The 18,190-nt window shown below is 55.0% G+C and overlaps 1 protein-coding gene across 1 annotated transcript; it reads left to right on the forward strand.

The window, feature by feature from the left end:
- The first annotated feature begins 8,009 nt into the window (after positions 1-8,009).
- Positions 8,010-13,831, forward strand: UBAP1L (ubiquitin associated protein 1 like). Its single transcript, XM_060174296.1, has 5 exons — positions 8,010-8,144; positions 9,612-10,031; positions 10,215-10,424; positions 12,826-12,927; positions 13,590-13,831. Exons 1-5 carry the CDS (start codon positions 8,025-8,027, stop codon positions 13,722-13,724), a joined length of 987 nt encoding a protein of 328 aa, XP_060030279.1. The 5' UTR covers positions 8,010-8,024; the 3' UTR covers positions 13,725-13,831.
- The last annotated feature ends 4,359 nt before the right edge of the window (positions 13,832-18,190 follow it).

Here is an 18,190-nt window from a genome sequence, read left to right on the forward strand (position 1 = left end):
CCTCTGGCTTTAAAAAAAAATAAGAGGAGGTAGATAGCATAATGGTTCTGCAAAAAGATACTCATGCCTGAGGCTCCAAGGCCCCAGGTTCAGTCCCAGCACCACCACAAGCCAGAGCTAAGCTGGGCTGGTTAAATAAATGTAGAAGCCGGGTGGTGGTGGTGACCTGGTTGAATGCACATGTTACAGTGTACAAAGACCCATGTTCAAGCCCCCAGTCCCCACCTGCAGGGGTAAGCTTTGTAAGAGGTGAAGCAGGGCTGCAGGTATCCCTATCACCTCCTTCCCTCTTGATTTCTGGCTGTCTCTATCCAAAAAAGATAACAGAATAAAATATAAAAATAAAAAGAGTCTGGGCTGGATGCCTTACCCACTGCACCACACGTAGATGTGTGTTCCCTTGCAAGGACTGCTGTAAGCATCCTGGTTCAAGCCTCTGGCTGCCCACCTGCAGGGGAGTCGCTTCACAGGCGGTGAAGCTGGTCTGCAGGTGTCTGTCTTTCTCTCCCCCTCTCTGTCTTCCCCTCCTCTCTCCATTTCTCTCTGTCCTGTCTTAACGACAACATCAATAACAAAAGACATGGGCAACAAAAGGGAATAAATATTTTTTAAAAAATAGTTTGAGAGTCGGGCTGTAGCGCAGCGGGTTAAGCGCAAGTGGCACAAAGCACAAGTACCGGCATAAGGATCCCGGTTCGAACCCCGGCTCCCCACCTGCAGGGGAGTCGCTTCACAGGCGGTGAAGCAGGTCTGCAGGTGTCTATCTTTCTCTCCTCTCTGTCTTCCCCTCCTCTCTCCATTTCTCTCTGTCCTATCCAACAATAACTACAACAATAAAACAACAAGGGCAACAAAAGGGAATAAATAAAATAAATATTTAAAAAATAAATAAAATAGTTTAATTCTGCCATCCTTTCTGGGGAGAAATGTGCTAACTATTGATAGTTGGTTATCGCGTGGGGTTTGCTTTACTTTCTAGCTGCCGACTTGCTGCTAGTTTTTTTTTAAATATATTATATATATTTAATATATATACATTCCCTTTTGTTGCCCTTGTTTTATTGTTGTAGTTATTGTTGTTACTGATTTTGTTGGATAGGACAGAGAGAAATGGAGAGAGGAGGGGAAGACAGAGAGGGGGAGAGAAAGACAGACACCTGCAGACCTGCTTCACCACCTGTGAAGCGACTCCCCTGCAGGCGGGGAGCTGGGGGCTCGAACCGGGATCCTCACACTGGTCCTTGTGCTTTGCGCTACCTGCGCTTAACCCACTGCGCTACTGCCAGACTCCCAAAGCTGCTAGTTTTCTACTCAGCCTCCACGGACATCAGTGACTTGGGTCTACGTTTACACACTCGGCTCAGGACCACCCTGTCTCTGCACTGACTCTTGACGCCTCCCTTTGGAGTCTTCTCAGTACCTGGTTCCACCACTCAGTCCCAGTGTTCTGTTTCAGGTTCGACTGGCACTTTTTTTTTTTTTTTTTTTTTTTAAGATAGAGACAGGCTGAGAATGTAAAAGAAAAGACCACAGCAGAGGTCAGGTGGTGGTGCAGCTGGTTAAATGTACATATTACAGTGTGCAAGGAGCTGAGTTCAAGCCCCCAGTCCCCACCTGCAGGAGTAAAGCTTTGATTGTTGTGAAGCAGGGCTGCAAAAGCCTTTCCATCTCGCCCTCTCTCTCCTTCGATTTCCGTCTCTACCCTGGCTCCCCACCTGCAGGGGAGTCGCTTCACAGGCGGTGAAGCAGGTCTGCAGGTGTCTTATCTTTCTCTTCCCCTCTCTGTCTTCCCCTCCTCTCTCCATTTCTCTGTCCTATCCAACAACAACATCAATAACAACAACAATAATAACTACAACAATAAAACAAGGGCAACAAAAGGGAATAAACTTTTTTTGAAGAAAGGTCAGAAAATTATGAAATAAGAAGCAGAGGGCCCTAAAAAGTTGAGCTAGAGAGATTAGTTCCAAGCTAAATTTACCAAGAGTGACTCAGCTGCCTGAGTCAGTGACGTCAAAGGATTTGCAGCTCCAAGCCAACTACTGTCAGTAGCCTAATCTATCGATAAAGCCTCTGTCCTGTGTCCAAGTGGCTTTGGCATAACTGGAAGAAGCTTAGTTGGAAGATTCCACCTGTCATAGCAATTCACTTCCTGTTTTGTCCACAAGGAAACTACCCTGGGAATAGCAAGGTGAGTACCAAGTGTGTCTTATTCCAATAAAATCAATGCAGTGTGTCAAATACGCAGAGAAGGAACGTGCGGCTGTGAAGTGTCTGCAGTGACATCTACTAGGGAGTAGAGATTACAGGTTTCCCCAACTGAAAACAATTCAATACTCGGCACCAGTAAGTCAGCTCCGCTTAATGAGCTGCTTGAGTGGGGCATGCGCCCCAGGCCGAGCACCTGCTTGACCGCACGTGGTGTGCAGGGAAGCTGGGGCTCACGTGGAGTGGCTCCAGCGGGGGGAGGGGGTTAAGCCTCCGACCCTCACCAGCTCTAGTGGCCTGCGTGAATTAGAAAGAGGCACCGGGGAACATTCTGGTATGACCATTGGTTTATTTGGAGATGGGTACAGGCCTTTATACTGAGTTAAACAAAGAACATTTTCCACATATGTCAGAAATGACAGGTTTCTTAAAGGTCAGCTTGCCCCTATGGTAGGGGGCTGGTATGACAAGAATTGATGAGATACATAAAGGTCAAAACGATTAGTCTCTATGATGCAGGCAGGTTAATTATCCAAAGGTATTTGAGAGAAGCATAGGGGTTAAACCAGTAAGGTGAGATAGAGAAGAAGAAAAACAAAGCTTGATGTGAATCACAGATATCAAAGGACACAAGGAAATAGAATATGGGGTCTCACTGTCTGGTATTGGGGGTGCATGATAGAGTGTGTTTTCCTATATGATCAAAACGTGAAGTGGATGTGTGGACTTTGAACCCTAACGCAGGCAGCCATGTGGCCTGCTGCTAGCAGGGGCACTAAGTGTGGAGGCCTGTAGGCTTTCTGTGAGCTTGAGAGACTAACAAGGAGAAACTGAGTCTGGGAGACGTTTCCCTCTTGGCTCATCTCTACAAGGAGAGAGGCTAACAGATGGGGTGTCTTTCCAGACCTCCATCCAAGGATGGGAGAGCTCCCCTAAGCTCTGCCAAGCTTTCACATAGTCCCACACAGGGAGGGCTGGGTTCCAGGGCTTTTTGGAGAAAAGAGTTTCTCAGAGGCTGCAGCAAAGGCAAAAGCCTTGTCTGTGAGGCTCTACTGTCGCGTTCACAGCAACGCCGGGCAGCCCACGCTGCTGCTCAGCTTTAATTGGGAGCATTTGCCAGGCCCTGGAGAAAAGATGCAAACTGGTCTTGGGGAAATGATTCTGTTTACCACCTGCACAAAAGAAGGAAAGAAAAGTACAGAATGAAGTGCCGGAGACATAAAGAGAACTCCCAGGGAAGAGAGGCGTGTGATCATACTGATAATTAAGCTGCATTAGATTATGACAAGTGTCCAAAGGGTGTTTAGGACACCAGTTGATCGTTTTCACTGTTGATATGCTAACTCTTCTGCTGCTCAGGCGACTTTCTATTTCCATATACAGGCTAGGAGAGAGAAATACCAATCCTGCTGTCACTCAAATGTTCTGTTTTAAAAAAAAAAAATTATATATATTTTTTTTTTCTGTGAATTTATTTTTTACCAGAGCCACTGCTCAGCTCTGGCTTATGGTGGTGCGGGGGATTGAACCTGGGACCTTGTAGCCTCAGGCATGAGGGTCTGTTTGCATAACTGCTATGCTGCCTACCCCCCCCCCGAGGTTAAATATTTTTTTTCCAAACTGAGGGCTCTCTGATATTCAGAACATGTAGGGAAGTGATAATACAAATTGATGTGTCCAAGGATGAGAGAATTATTCTTCCTTTTCCATCTGCAGGTGCTAAGTCACAAAATCAAATGGATTTATGACTATGGGCCCCAGAAAGAGAGACAAGACTTAAAGACAGGGACTGTGGGACTGTCTCAGTGTCAGGATGAGGAAATCTTGGTGTTTTTTTTTTTGGTCTCCAGGGTTATCACTGGGGCTCGGTGCCCGCACTATGAATCCACTGCTCCTGGAGGCTATTTTTTCCCCTTTGTTGCCCTTGTTGTTTATCGTTGTTGTTGTTGTATAGGACAGAGAGAAGTGGAGAGAAGAGGTGAAGACGGAGAGAGTAAGAAAGACACCTGCAGACCTGCTTCTCCACTTGTGAAACGACTCCCCTGCAGGTGGGGAACTGTGGGGCTCGAACCTTAAGCCGGTCCTTGGCTTAGTGCCATGTATGGTTAACCCGCTGTACTACCGCCTGGCCCCCAGGAAAAACTGTTTTAAGAAACTCAGGGGCAGGTGAAATAGATCACTTGGATAGTGAGCTGGTGGCCCAGGTTCAGGCCCAGCCGCCGTGCATTGAAAGAAGATTCAGTGCTGTCTGGCTCTCTCCCTCCCTCCCTCCCTCCCTCCCTCTAGCTAGAGAAAAAAGAAAAAAACGTGCAGGGGTCCAGGGTATGGTGTGATGGATAAAACATTAGACTCAGGAGTGAAGTCCTAAATTGAATCCCCGTCATATGCCAGAGTGCTTGTCTGATTCTCTCACTAATAAATAAAACGGCAGGGTTATGCAAACCATTATGCATAATGGTTATGGTTATGCAAAGAGACTCTCATGCCTGACACTTCAAAGTCTCAAGTTCAATGCCCCACATCACCATAAGCCAGAGCTGACCAGTGCTCTGGTAAAAAAAATAATAGGGAGTCGGGCGTTAGCGTATCAATAACAACGTACAACATGCAACGATGACATCAGTAACAACAATAACTACAACAATAAAACAAGTGCAACAAAAAGGAAATAAATATTTTAAAATCTTTAAAAATAAAGGAATTGTAGAAAAAAATAAGCAGAAAATGCTTGGACAGCGAAGGGGAGAGAAAGACAGACACCTGCAGACCTGCTTTACCACTCGTGAAGCAACTCCCCTGCAGGTAGGGAGCCGGGGGCTCGAACCAGGATCCTTAAGCCGGCCCTTGTGCTTCATGCCATGTGCATTTAACCCGCTGCGCTACCATCCGGCCCCCTAACTTTTTTTTTTTTTTTTAATCTACACTTGTTCGTCCAGGGCTGTGTGGGCCAGGGCTCAAGGCTGCCCTGGCACAGAGCACAGCATGCAGGTCCCACCACGAGAGCTGATGGCAGGGAGCTGAAGTGCCCAGGACCAGTCTGTCACCAGAAGGAGCAGCTCCTGGCGCCTGTGTCCTTCTACAAGTCACACTGTGCGCGGACAGGCCACACAGCTCCCGTTCAGTCCTCTTGTTTATTCAAGTGCCCATACATGAGCTCCGAGAGGCAGATCGGGGCTGTACTCCTCTGTGTGCTTTAACAACACCGATTCAGCTCCGTTAACAACTCCAAGAATCACACAAAGGCCAGAGGGAGCACCAGGTAGGACGAGTGTCCTGCCGAGCACATGACTTTCAGTCTCCAAGTTAAAACATCCGCCCTTTTACCAGAAGTCATGCCATTGTGTGACCCCAACAGAAGGGAGCTGGTGCGATGGTCCGAGCAGGGCCAGGAGACCAAGGCAGCTGGATGCGAAGGCAGCGGAGTGGGCAGGGCAGGGGCACCTGGGGGAAGGGGTGCGGCACAGGGGCTGCTGAGGCGAGGAGTGGCCTCTCAGGAGCACTGGGGACCCAGCAGAGAGCCACTGGCCCAGGCTGCTTGGAGGGCAGGGGAGACCATCTTCACCCGGCGACACCCCCAGCTGCCCAGCCCCACAGGCCCAGCTCAGGCCTGGGGGTTGTTGCAGACAAAGCCCTGGATTGTAGGCTTGGCGGGAGTGGGCACAGGCTGGCCCTCCTAACACCCTGCCCCAGCAGCCCCTTCAGGGTGCCCCACTGTCTCCAGAGAGCAGTCAGCGCCCAGGCACCAAAGTACCCTCCTCCACCCACAGAGCTCCATCAGTACTGCCTCAAGTACTTCTCTGGACTGCTGGGACTTGAACCCAGGACCTGAAATTTGCTGCGAGATAAAGCATGCCCTCTGCCTGCTAAAACAGCTCCCCTCCTTGCAGCCTATGTTCATTTCTTCTCAGCTGTGGTTTATGCTGGTGCTGCAGACTGAACCTGGGAGCTGTGGTGCCTCAGGCAGGCAGGTCTTTACAAAGAACCACTGTGCTATCTCCCCAGTCTCCTGGTGCAGGGAATTGAACCTGGGACCGTGGAGCCTCAGACATGAGAGTCTCTTTGCATAACCATTATGCTATCTACCCCTACCCACTTGCAATTCTTTTTTGTTGTTGTTTTTTAATTTTTATTACCTTTTATTTATTGGATAGACACAGTCAGAAATCGAAAAGGTAGGGGGAGATAGAGAGACACTTGCAGCCCTGCTTCACCACTCGCAAAGCTTCCCCCCTGCAGGTGAGGACTGGGGACTCGAACTTGGGTCCTTATGCACTGTAGCCTGTGCTCAGCCATCTGACACCCCCCCCACACACACACACACACACACACACTTGCAGTTCTTGAGAGGTGTTTCTCCCTGGACCTACTTGAAGGACGCTTGGGTCTCAGCAAAGCTGGGGTCCCTGCCCACTGTTTCAGGTCTGAAAGACAGCTGAAGCCAGGTGTGAGAAGCCTGAGAGGGAGGGCGGGGGCCCTGTCTGTCTCCCCTGGGTGCCTGTCGCCCCCGCACTTCCCCAGTCCTCTGAGAAGTGGCTGAGGGGCAGCTCAGTCCTGGTCACTCCCGTGGGCAGCACTTAGAGCGCCCCCAGTGTTTCCGGAAGCCTGCTCCCCAGGGGGCAGGTGGAGAAGCTTCTGGAGTCTTCCATAGTGGGGTGCCCAGGAGAGTGGGGAGACAAGGGGGTGGAGCTGAGGGATTAAGGGATTTGTCCATCTGGCCTCCTCCCATCCCTCACTCAGTGAGGTTCTCCCTAGCATTCCAGGGTGGGCGCTGACTGTTTAGCCAGGAAATGCCCTGACACAGGGTCCCCACAGAGCTAAAGGCTGGTAGCTTGGTGGGAAAGCCTTCCGTTCCTAGATTTTCACTCCAGCATGAGAATCCTGACATTCTACTACTTCATTACTTAAAATGGTCAGGATTAAAAAAATTATTTATTTAAAATTTTTGTTTTATTTTAATCAGAGTGAAAGAATCAGCCCTGCTCAGCTCTGGTTTATGGTGGTACTGGGGATTGAACCTGGGGCCTCACAACCTCTGGCAGGTATATCTTTTTGCGGAACCATGATTCTTTTTATTTATTTATTTACTTACTTTCCCTTTTGTTGCCCTTGTTTTTTATTGTTGTTGTAGTTATTATTGTTGTTATTGATGTCGTTGTTGTTGGCTACAGACGGAAATGGAGAGAAGGGGAAGACAGAGAGGGGGAGAGAAAGACAGACACCTGCAGACCTGCTTCACTGCCTGTGAAGCGGCTCCCTTGCAGGTGGGGAGCCGGGCTCGAACCAGGATCCTCACGCTGGTCCCTGTGCTTCGTGCCACGTGCGCTAAACCTGCTGCGCTACCACCCCCGACGCCCCAGAACCACGATTCTATCTCTGCAGGTCTCACTTACTTACCTCACTTATTGTTTACTATTGTGTTATTTTAGCCAGAGCACCACTCACTCTGACTTGTGGCTGAAGCAGGTATCGAACCAAGGCCCTCCAAACCTCAGGTGTGAAAGTTTATGCCCCTTAGCTCCCCGGCCCAGTGTGGTCTCTTCTCGCTCCAGATCAGTCGAGTTGATGATGTCTTTGCGTTTAGCTTTCTGACCAATGGGCCTCGAGCCTCCTGTCAGTTTTGGCATCTGGTGACCCGGTGGTCTGAGTGAGTTAGGGGCACGTTGTCGTCTCCTGAAGGACTTGGTGTTTGTCTTGTGAGATGCGTCAGCACCAGAGCTGTACATCCCCATGAAGACCCCCCCACACACACACACCGGTCTCCTGTCCTGGGTTTGGGGGCCACCTGGCCTTTGTCTTGCAGGCCACAGTCCCACAAGATGAGCGCCCTTGATGGAGTGGAGTTCAAGCTGCCCAAGGGCTTCCCGACAGGCCCCGAGCCCCTGCCCACGCCAGAGCTCAGTGTCCCAGCCTGCAGGGAGCTTCTCCTGGGCTCCTTGGTGAGTCCATCTATCTTTTGTCTGTGTCTGTCTGTCTGTCTGTCTGCCTGTCTATCTCTGTCTGTTTGTTGTCTGTCTGTGTCTGCCTGACTGCTTGTCTGCCCTTTGCCTGTTGTCTGTCACTGTTTGCTTGTCGGCTTGTCTGGTGTCTGTCTGCCTGTCTCTGCCAGCCTGCCTGCCTGCCTGCTTGTCTGTCTGTCTGCCTGCCTGTCCTCAGCCTGGGTCTGGGGTCTGCAGCTGGGACTGTGGGTTGGGGCTTGCTCCTTGGTGTCCTGGGGCAGCCAGGCCTTTTGGGGTGGGGGCAGGGAAGAAATCAGGGTGAGTGTAGCAGGGAGGGAAGCGGGGTGAGTGTAGCAGGGAGGGAAGCGGGGTGAGTGTAGCAGGGAGGGAAGCGGGGTGAGTGTAGCAGGGAGGGAAGCGGGTGTGTGTAGCAGGGAGGGAAGCGGGTGTGTGTAGCAGGGAGGGAAGCGGGGTGAGTGTAGCAGGGAGGGAAGCGGGGTGAGTGTAGCAGGGAGGGAAGCGGGGTGAGTGTAGCAGGGAGGGAAGCGGGGTGAGTGTAGCAGGGAGGGAAGCGGGTGTGTGTAGCAGGGAGGGAAGCGGGGTGAGTGTAGCAGGGAGGGAAGCGGGGTGAGTGTAGCAGGGAGGGAAGCGGGGTGAGTGTAGCAGGGAGGGAAGCGGGGTGAGTGTAGCAGGGAGGGAAAGCGGGGTGCTGGAGCAGGGAGGGAAGCGGGGTGAGTGTAGCAGGGAGGGAAGCGGGTGTGTGTAGCAGGGAGGGAAGCGGGGTGAGTGTAGCAGGGAGGGAAGCGGGGTGAGTGTAGCAGGGAGGGAAGCGGGTGTGTGTAGCAGGGAGGGAAGCGGGGTGAGTGTAGCAGGGAGGGAAGCGGGTGTGTGTAGCAGGGAGGGAAGCGGGTGTGTGTAGCAGGGAGGGAAGCGGGGTGAGTGTAGCAGGGAGGGAAGCGGGTGAGTGTAGCAGGGAGGGAAGCGGGTGAGTGTAGCAGGGAGGGAAGCGGGTGAGTGTAGCAGGGAGGGAAGCGGGTGAGTGTAGCAGGGAGGGAAGCGGGTGAGTGTAGCAGGGAGGGAAGCGGGGTGAGTGTAGCAGGGAGGGAAGCGGGGTGTGTGTAGCAGGGAGGGAAGCGGGGTGAGTGTAGCAGGGAGGGAAGCGGGTGTGTGTAGCAGGGAGGGAAGCGGGGTGAGTGTAGCAGGGAGGGAAGCGGGGTGAGTGTAGCAGGGAGGGAAGCGGGTGAGTGTAGCAGGGAGGGAAGCGGGGTGAGTGTAGCAGGGAGGGAAGCGGGTGAGTGTAGCAGGGAGGGAAGCGGGGTGAGTGTAGCAGGGAGGGAAGCGGGGTGAGTGTAGCAGGGAGGGAAGCGGGGTGAGTGTAGCAGGGAGGGAAAGCGGGGTGCTGGAGCAGGGAGGGAAGCGGATGCTGTAGCGCCCCAGCCTGAGCCCTGTGCACCACGCTCCTTGCAGCACGACTTCGGCCTGGAGCGCAGGGCGCTGCTGTGGGTGGAGGCGGCCTCGCGGGGGCGCTGCCCCGGCCCGCGCGGGGACCCGGCCACCGCCACCGCTACCGCGCCGCCCGCCTGGCTTCTGCTGCTCAGCTCCGAGCCTGGGCGGGTCCCCGCGCCCCCCGACGACGCGGTCCGGGACGAGGAGGCCCAGGAGGAGGAGGAGGAGGAGGACGAGGAGGATTGCGAGGAGGATGGTGCCCCTCCGGCCGGCCAGGCGGAGCCGCCGCCCCGCAGCCCCTCGGGCCCCCCCGGAGCCCCCCGCCGGGGCTCGCTGGACGCGCTGCGCCGGGAGCTGCGGGGGGCGCGACGGCGGCTGTCGGGGGGGCCCCGGGCCCTGCTGCTCCGCCTGCGCCGCCTGCGCCTCGCCGGGGCCCCCGCGGTGAGGACGGCCGCCAGGGGGCGCCCCGGGACCGCCCGGGGACCAGGGGCTGCTGGGGGACCCCTGGCTCACCGCGTCCTGCGTCCTGCCAGACCGGATGGGGCAGGGAGACCCCACATGGGCAGGACGTGGGCGCCCTGAGAAGCGCCCCACGCCGTTGACACCTGCCAATCTGCGTTACAGCCGCTCCTCGGCCCACACGCCTGCCCGCCCCCTCCGGAGGGTCCCCCCCAGCCCCCCAGCGCCCCTGGGCTGCACCCCGACTCTGCCGGCCTGCTGTCCGCCCTGAGCCGGGAGGAGCAAGACCTCATTGGGCCGGTGGTGGCCCTGGGGTACCCGCTGCACAGGGCCATGGGGGCTCTGCAGAAGACGGGCTGCAGGAGCCCCAGCCAGGTGAGGGGGGCTGCTGGGGAGACTGGGGGCTCGGCGTTGGAGCTGCTGGCCATGGGGTGAAGCTCTGCTTCCTTCTTTGCTGCGGGCGGGAAAGAGCGTGGCCTGGCCCCCGTTAGCAGGCGGAGGGGTGATTACTTATTGGGCAGAGACAGAGATAAATCAAGGGAGACAGAGAGACACCTGCTCGAAGCTCTGCCCCACCTCTCCAGCCTTCTGGCCGGAGCGCACCCTGGGTGTCTTGCTGCAGGTGCCTATCTGGGGAAGGTCGGCACAGACAGCCAGCCGGGTTTCTTTCTTTTTTCTAATTACACCTTTTATTTATTTATTCCCGTTTATTGCCCTTGTTGTTTCATTGTTGTAGTTATTGATGTCGTTGTTGTTGGATAGGACAGAGAGAAATGGAGAGAGGAGGGGAAGACAGAGAGGGGGGAGAGAAAGACAGACACCTGCAGACCTGCTTCACCGCCTGTAAAGTGACTCCCCTGCAGGTGGGGAGCCGGGGGCTCGAACAGAACGGAGATCCTCACGATTTGTGCCACCTGCACTTAACCCACTGCACTACCGCCCGACTCCCTGACAGCTGGGTTTCTAGGCCAGCGGTCCACATTCAGGCTGGCTTGCTGCCAGCTCTCAGGGGAATCTTAATTGAAGCCTTGGGCATCAATCAGCAGAGTGAGGGGATCAGGGGTGGGGTGAGGAGAAGCTGAGCTGGGAGGTCAGGGATGCCTCAGCCAAGCACACAGCTGGGGGCTCACAGCCTCCTCCATCCCAAGGGCCTTTCAGTCAGTGGGCCCCCAGGACCCAGGCAGCTGGTGGGGGCTCCAAGCTCTGGCTGCATCTGGGGCAGAAGGCCTCTAGTGGAGGGTGTCTGGCGCCATTGAGCTCACCTGGGAGGGTGTCAGCCTTGCCCTGGAGCCCCATGGGGATGCCGTGGCCTTGGGGGAGACTCCCGTGCTGTGATATCTCTCCCTTTCTCTCTTTCTGTCTCCCTCGGGAAAGCTTGACCTGGAGAGGTGAGATTCACATGTTTGAGGCCCTGGGGGAATCCCCAAAACAAAGAAACCAAACAGGAAGTCTGTCACAGAGTCTGATTCTAGGGAATCTAGCCAGATTCTAGGGAGTGTGTGTGTGTGTCTGTCTGTATGTCTCTCTGTGTGTCTGTCTCTCTGTGTCTGTGTGTGTGTGCGCATGTGCATTTAAACCTGGAGCCTCAGACACGAAGTCACCCCCCAGCTAGTGGACTTGGCTCACCCCAGGAAGCGGCTGGGTATATGTGGCAGGGGGGGGAGGAGTGGCTGGGTGTATGTGGCGGGGGGGGGGGGGGGGGGGGGGAGGAGCGGCTGGGTGTGTGGGGGGGGCGCGTGCTAGTCCCCAGGTTCCTCAGCCCCCTGCCCCCAGTTCTCCCAGAACAGCCCAGTCTGACTTACTCCGATATGAAGGCCCTCCCGCAACTCAGACAGTTCAGAAACAGAGTTTTGAAAGTCATTCGTTCAGATATTCCTTCTGTTCTGAAGATCACAGAAACCCTCTCCACAGACTGCCCCCCCCCCCGTTCCCATGTTCCTTTCTCCCTCCTGAGCCGTGTCCTTGCAGGTGACTGAACTCATTTCCTTCCTTCCTTCCTTCCTTCCTTTTTTTAAAAGAATTTATTGATTGATTGATGAGAAAGAGAGGAGGAGAGAAAGAACCAGACATCACTCTGGTCCATGTGCTGCTGGGGATTGACCTCAGGACCTCACGGTTGAGAATCTGATGCTTTATCCACTGCGCCACCTCCCGGACCACGAACTCCTTTTCTAAACACACGTTCAATCACGGAGCCCCTCCTGCTGCTGGCAGGGTGCTGGATATGGGGGGACAGACTCACCCTTTTCCCCCAGGACACCAGGGGCTGCGGGGGGGGGGGGGTGGATACGAGGTGCAGGCTGTGGCTTCAGATGAGCCCGGGAAGCAGGTTAAACTTTCTCCCAAGGGGGAGAGCAGCCCCCAGGCAGGAGAGACAGCTCACTGGGCAGGGTGCCTGCCTTGCCATGTGTGGCAGCCCAGCTCCAAGCCCTGGCACCACATGGAGGTGCTTTTGCACCAGAGGCAGCTCCAGGGCTGTGTGTCTCCCTCTCTGTGTCAGGGGAATCCTGCCCCCAGGAGGCCCTGGTTCTGGGGAATAGAAATGGTTAAGTAGGGCTCCTGCAGGAAATGGGGTCACTCTCCTGCCCTTCCTGCCTCACCTCCACAGTAGGCTTGCAAAGCCCTGTGTGACAGAGGTACATGTGATCTGGCAGGGCTTCTGTGTGGGGGCTCATCGTCCATGGCCTGGGGGTCACCTTTGGGGGGAGCTCATCATCCCTGGCCCCACACTCAGACCTCCTGCACCCCCCTCACGCCTCCCTCCTTCCCGGCCCAGTTTCTCGGCTACCTGGGCGCGTGTGACCGGCTGCAGGGTCTGGGCTTCCCGGAGGGGCAGGTGGAAGAGGCCATGGAGATGTTCCAGTTCCAGGAGCTCCAGGTCAGGGGGCCGGACCGGGAGGGGGGTGGTCACAGGGCCCAGGGCTGCCTGGGAGTGCTGGCTTAGGGATACCCCAGACTGGGGAAGGGGTGCACAGGGTGGTGGGGAGTGGGGGTGGGTTTATGCCCCGAGGGGCTGGGGAGGTCCCCCGGGGAGGATCCCCTGGAACACTGAGAGCCTGGAGCTCTCTGGGGCATTTTCCTGTGGGAACTCAGAACATGCCACACACACTGCCAGGTGTGAGAGGAGAAGGGAGAGGGGAGGGGGGAGTGGAGAGGGAGGAGGGGGAGAGGAAGACAGGAGGTGGGAGAGGGGAGCACATGGAGGGGAAGAGGAAAAGGAGGGAAGATTCAAACTTGGAGGCCTGAGCAGGGAAGGAGAGAGGGGAGGAGGGAGGAGGGCGGTGCTTCCCTGTGTGGAACCTGGGCAGAGGTGTGGGGTGCCCAGGCCAAACCATGGGCTGTGCACCCCTGCCACCCCAGCACAGGGACCCCTGTCTCTTCCTGTCCCAGTGTGTGCGTGTGTGTGTCACACATGGGGGTCAGCAAGCCCGAGGAGCAGGCTTAGCGTTGGGGGTGGAGTGGGGGACACCTCCCCAGGCACCCCTGTGTCCCAGTGCCCTCTGTCCTCCTGTCCTCGTCCCTCTGTCTCCTGCTCCCCAGGCGGCCGAGTTCCTGCGCCTCTGGGAGCAGCTCAGTGACATGGGTTTCGAGCAGGACCGCGTGAAGGCAGCGCTGCTGGTGGCCGGGAACCACGGGGAGCAGGCGCTGGAGGAGCTGGTGGCCTGTGCCCCGTGACAAGGACACCTGGGGACAGTGACCCAGGCCAGGCCTCAGCCGGCCTGCGAGCCCTCTGTCTCTGTCTTTGTTTCCGCGTCCGAAGAATAAAGTCTCCACAGAATGTCCTCTCTGCCTGCGGTCACTGAAGCCCAGTTCCTCCGGGACTTGGGGCCACAGCTGCTTATTGTAGTTTTACTCAGTGCATCCATTTAAGCGCCGACATTACTGTGCATAAGGACCCAGGTTCAAGCCCCCAGTCCCCACCTGCAAGTGCAGGCTTCCTGACCGACTGAGGTCCCTGGGGAGTCTGTGAAGCCCAGGGCCAAGGGGGTGACTAGCTCCCCAGCCCTGGCCTAGGCTGCTCTCTGCCAGGGCTCCCCAGGGCAGTCTCTGCCACAGCCTGTGTGTGACCCCTGACCCCCATCCCAGCTCTGCTCTGACCACCTGTGCTCCCACGCCAGCAACCAGCAACGGGTGGGGGGTGGGGGAGGCTCTCTTTAGGGGATGGGCAGGTTGGGGCCAGAGCTGTCTCCAGCCACCCCACACCCATCCTCTGGAGACCCACTGGGATTGAGAAGAGTGTTTACAGGCGCTGCTTGTGATTCAGGCAAACAGATCCCAGAGGTCAGAGGTTAGAGGCCAAGTCAGTGTTGTCCCCGGCTCCCCACCCTTCCCAGCGGGTCTAGTGCAAAGGCAGGGGAGCAATTCGCACTGAACCCAACTTCTCTGACACTGAGGCCAAGCACAAAGGACCAAGACAAGCCCACGCTGGGGTTTGGACCCATGACAGGGGCTCTGGCAGGTCCCCACAGGCCAGAACTCTGGTCCCCTGGGGCTGCCCTCCTCTCTCCCAAAGCCTGACTCACCCTCACTTGGCCTCAAAATCCGCTTTGAGTCATTTGCACAAAGGTTTGAGAAATCTGACAGGAACAGGCCAGGCCTCAAAGAAACCCTCCCTTCCCCCCCCAGGCCCCCCAGCACCAGCCCCAACCCCACCTTCTGTGCTCTGTTCCTGCGGGTGGCGGACACTGAGTCTGGGTGTCCCGTCCCCCGCTGCTCCTCCCAGCTCAGGCCTGCTCCTGGGCCAACAGCAACCCCTCCTCCCCTCCCCCTTCTTTCCCCCTCCTCCTTCCCCCTCCTCCCCCACTCTTCTCCATCCTTCCCTCCTCCTCCCCTCCCCTTACTTCCCCTCTTCTTCTTTCCCTTCTTCCCCCTTCTACCTCTTCTTCGTCCCTCTCCTCCACCCTCCTTCTTTCCCCTCCCCCCTCTTCCCCCTCCTCTTCTTCCTCCTCCTGCTTGAGGACCCCCACCCCCCCATAGTTGAACAGGCCCTCTCCCCTCATCTGGTGATTTAGAGATCCCTTTTGTTGCCACGCACACACACACACACACACACACACACACCGCAAGCTTTCTCCCCCCTTCTGTCTCTCTCTCTCCTCTGGGAACTGGGTGGCCCTGAGCTGGACAGGCACTGGTGGCCCAGCTCTGCTCCAGGACCCCCCCATACACACACACACGCATTGTCAAACTCTCGGCCTGCACTGCCCCATGAAGACCCCGGGCTCTGGTACCACAGTCCAGAACTGAGCCACCAGAGCCACCCCTGGCCATGTCCCCACTGGGGGAGGGCCCTGGCGTGGGCAGAGGGTTGGGCAGGGACGGGATGCCTTACCAGCCCCCAACCCTAGCTGGCTCTGCTCCCTGCAGAGCGGGCACTGCCTCCCCCTCCAGTTGGCCCTTCCCTGGATGAACCTGCCCTTATAAGGCTACCCGCCTCTGAGTCCTCTGGGCCTCTGCCCACGCCCTGCCCTAGCTTGGCCTCCAGTTTCCTTTCTGTCCCCCGCTGAGCAGAGGCACAATGGGTGTGGGATAGAAGACCCGGGACAGGATTCCGCCCAGGCTCTGAGCTCCGGGGCTGGGCACCAGGAGGATGGGAGGTGTTTGGGGGGGGGGGAGCTGGAGGATCCCTGCTTGGGACAGACAGCTCTTTTTTTAAAATCATTTCTTTATTGGGGAATTCATGTTTTACATTCAACAGTAAATACAATAGTTTGCACATGCATAACATTCCCCCAGTTTCCCATTTAACAATGCAACCCCCACTATGTCATTTATCATCCTTCATGGACCTGTATTCTCCCCACTCACCCACCCCAGAGTCTTTTACTTTGGTGCGATTTTTTAATATTTATTTATTTTCCCTTTTGTTGCCCTTGTTTTTTATTGTTGTAGTTATTGATGTTGTCGTTGTTAGGACAGAGAGAAATGGAGAGAGGAGGGGAAGACAAAGATGGGGAGAGAGAGACACCTTGGGGAATGTTATGCATGTACAAACTATTGTATTTACTTTTGAATGTAAAACATTAATTCCCCAATGAAGAAATAAAAAGAAAAGAAAAAAAAAAAAAAAAGAAAGACACCTGCAGACCTGCTTCACCGCCTGTGAAGTGACACCCCTGCAGGTGGGGAGCCGGGGCTCGAACCCGGATCCTTATGCCAGTCCTTGTGCTTTGCGCCACCTGTGCTTAACTCACTGTGCTACCACCCGACTCCCTGGTCTTTCTTTTCTTATAGAGAGAGGAGAGAGAGCTACAGCCCAACTCTACAGCTCTTAAGCCAGGTCACCAGGGCACAGATGTGTGAACAGGAATTTGTCATGAGGAGGACACTTTGGACAGAGCCTCCTGGCCTGAGCATCAGTAGCCTGCTCTGTCCCAAGAAGCAGTTGGGGTCCCAAGGAGTTAGGATCTCATGAGGACTGAACGCCACAGTGATAGCGAACCAGGGAGCTCACTGTTGGGTCCTGGATCCACCTAATGTCATTCAAGCTCCTTTTTATTTTTTCCCCAAGAGCACTGCTCAGCTCTGGCTTATGGTAGTATAGAGATTGAACTTGGGACTTCAGAGCCTCAAACAGGAGAGTTTATTTATTTATTTATTGTTATTGGATAGGACAGAGATAAATTGAGAGATGAGGGGGAGATAAAGAGGGAGAGAGGAAGAGAGACACCTGCAGACCTGCTCCACCACTCATGAAGCTTCCTCTTTGTAGTGGGGAGCAGGGGCTCACACCCAGATCCTTGCGCTTAATACTACGTGTGCTTAACCGGGTGCTCCACTGCCTGCCCTCCTCCACACACACACTTTTTTAAAAAATGAAACCACTACACTGTTTCTCCCATGCATCAGTTTTATTTATTTATTTATGAGAGAGAGAGAGAGAGAGAGAGAGAGAGAGAGAGAGAACATCACTCAGGCACCTGTAATGCCAGGGCTTGAATTTAGTACCTCACGCTTGTGAGTCTAGAATTTCACTGCTGTGCCTCCTGCATGGACACTCACTCAAGTCTTAAGCCCAAGATGTCTGCCTCTCCTCAATTTCTGGAACTTTCACAGAACTGTTAACAGGAGAAAGAAGGAAGGAGAGAACCAGAGCATCAATCTGGCATGTGCAATGCTGGGGATCAAACTCAGGACCTCACACTGCAGAGTCCAGTCCTCTGGCCGCTGGGCCACCTCCCAGTTCACTCACCCAGATTTCTAGCCTCCTCCCCACCCCGTACCCCAATGTCAGGGTCTTTCTGGGACTCTTTAGAGCAAGCAGTCTGGGCAGCTCACAAATGACTGTCACAGCAGTAGTGACCTCACTGTCCCTCAGGGGTGACTCCCGGGACCCTCAGGGTTGATCACTGAGTTTGCCCTTTGGCTATTTTGTTGAAATCATTGAGGTCACAGCCTGCCTTGCCTTCAGCATGCCGGTGAGGCCACTGATGCCCAACTCCTGTCTTGACAAGTTTCCTCCGACTCTTAGCCCACGGCAAAGTGGGGTTCTCAGGGCACAGACACTGCAGCCCTGCTTCACTCATAAAGCTTTCCCCCTGCAGATGGGGCCTGGGGCTGGGGGCTCCAACCTGTGTGCTCAGCCAGGTACTCCACCTCCCAGCCCCCTTTCTCCCCCCCTTTTTTTAAAATTACATTTATTTATTAGATAGAGAGCCAGAAATTGAGAGGGAAAGACAGTGATAGAGAGGGAGAGAGAGAAACAGAGAGAGAGAGAGAGAGAGAGACCTGCAGCACTCCTTCACCATTCATGAAGCTTACCCTCTGCAGGTGGGGACCAAGCACTTGAACCTGGGTCCTTGCGCACTGTGACATGTGCGCTCAACCAGGTGGGACCACCACCACCTGGCCCCCTTTCTCCCTTTCTATTTCCCCTACCCTCTCAATTTCTTCCTGTCTCTATCCAACAAATAGAGATAATAGAACAGTTAAATTAAAAAAATGTTTAAATGTGGTCCGGGAGGTGGCACAGTGGATAAAGTGTTGGACTCTCAAGTATGAGGTCCTGAGTTCAATCCCCAGCAGCACATGTGCTAGAGTGATGTCTGGTTCTTTTTCTCTCCTCCTGTCTTTCTCATTAATAAATAAAATATTTTTTTAAATGTTTAAAACAACAACAAAATGGGGGAAAGCTTTATTGA

The sequence above is a fragment of the Erinaceus europaeus genome, chromosome 16 (assembly GCF_950295315.1).
Source record: "Erinaceus europaeus chromosome 16, mEriEur2.1, whole genome shotgun sequence".
Taxonomy (NCBI): Eukaryota; Metazoa; Chordata; class Mammalia; order Eulipotyphla; family Erinaceidae; genus Erinaceus; species Erinaceus europaeus.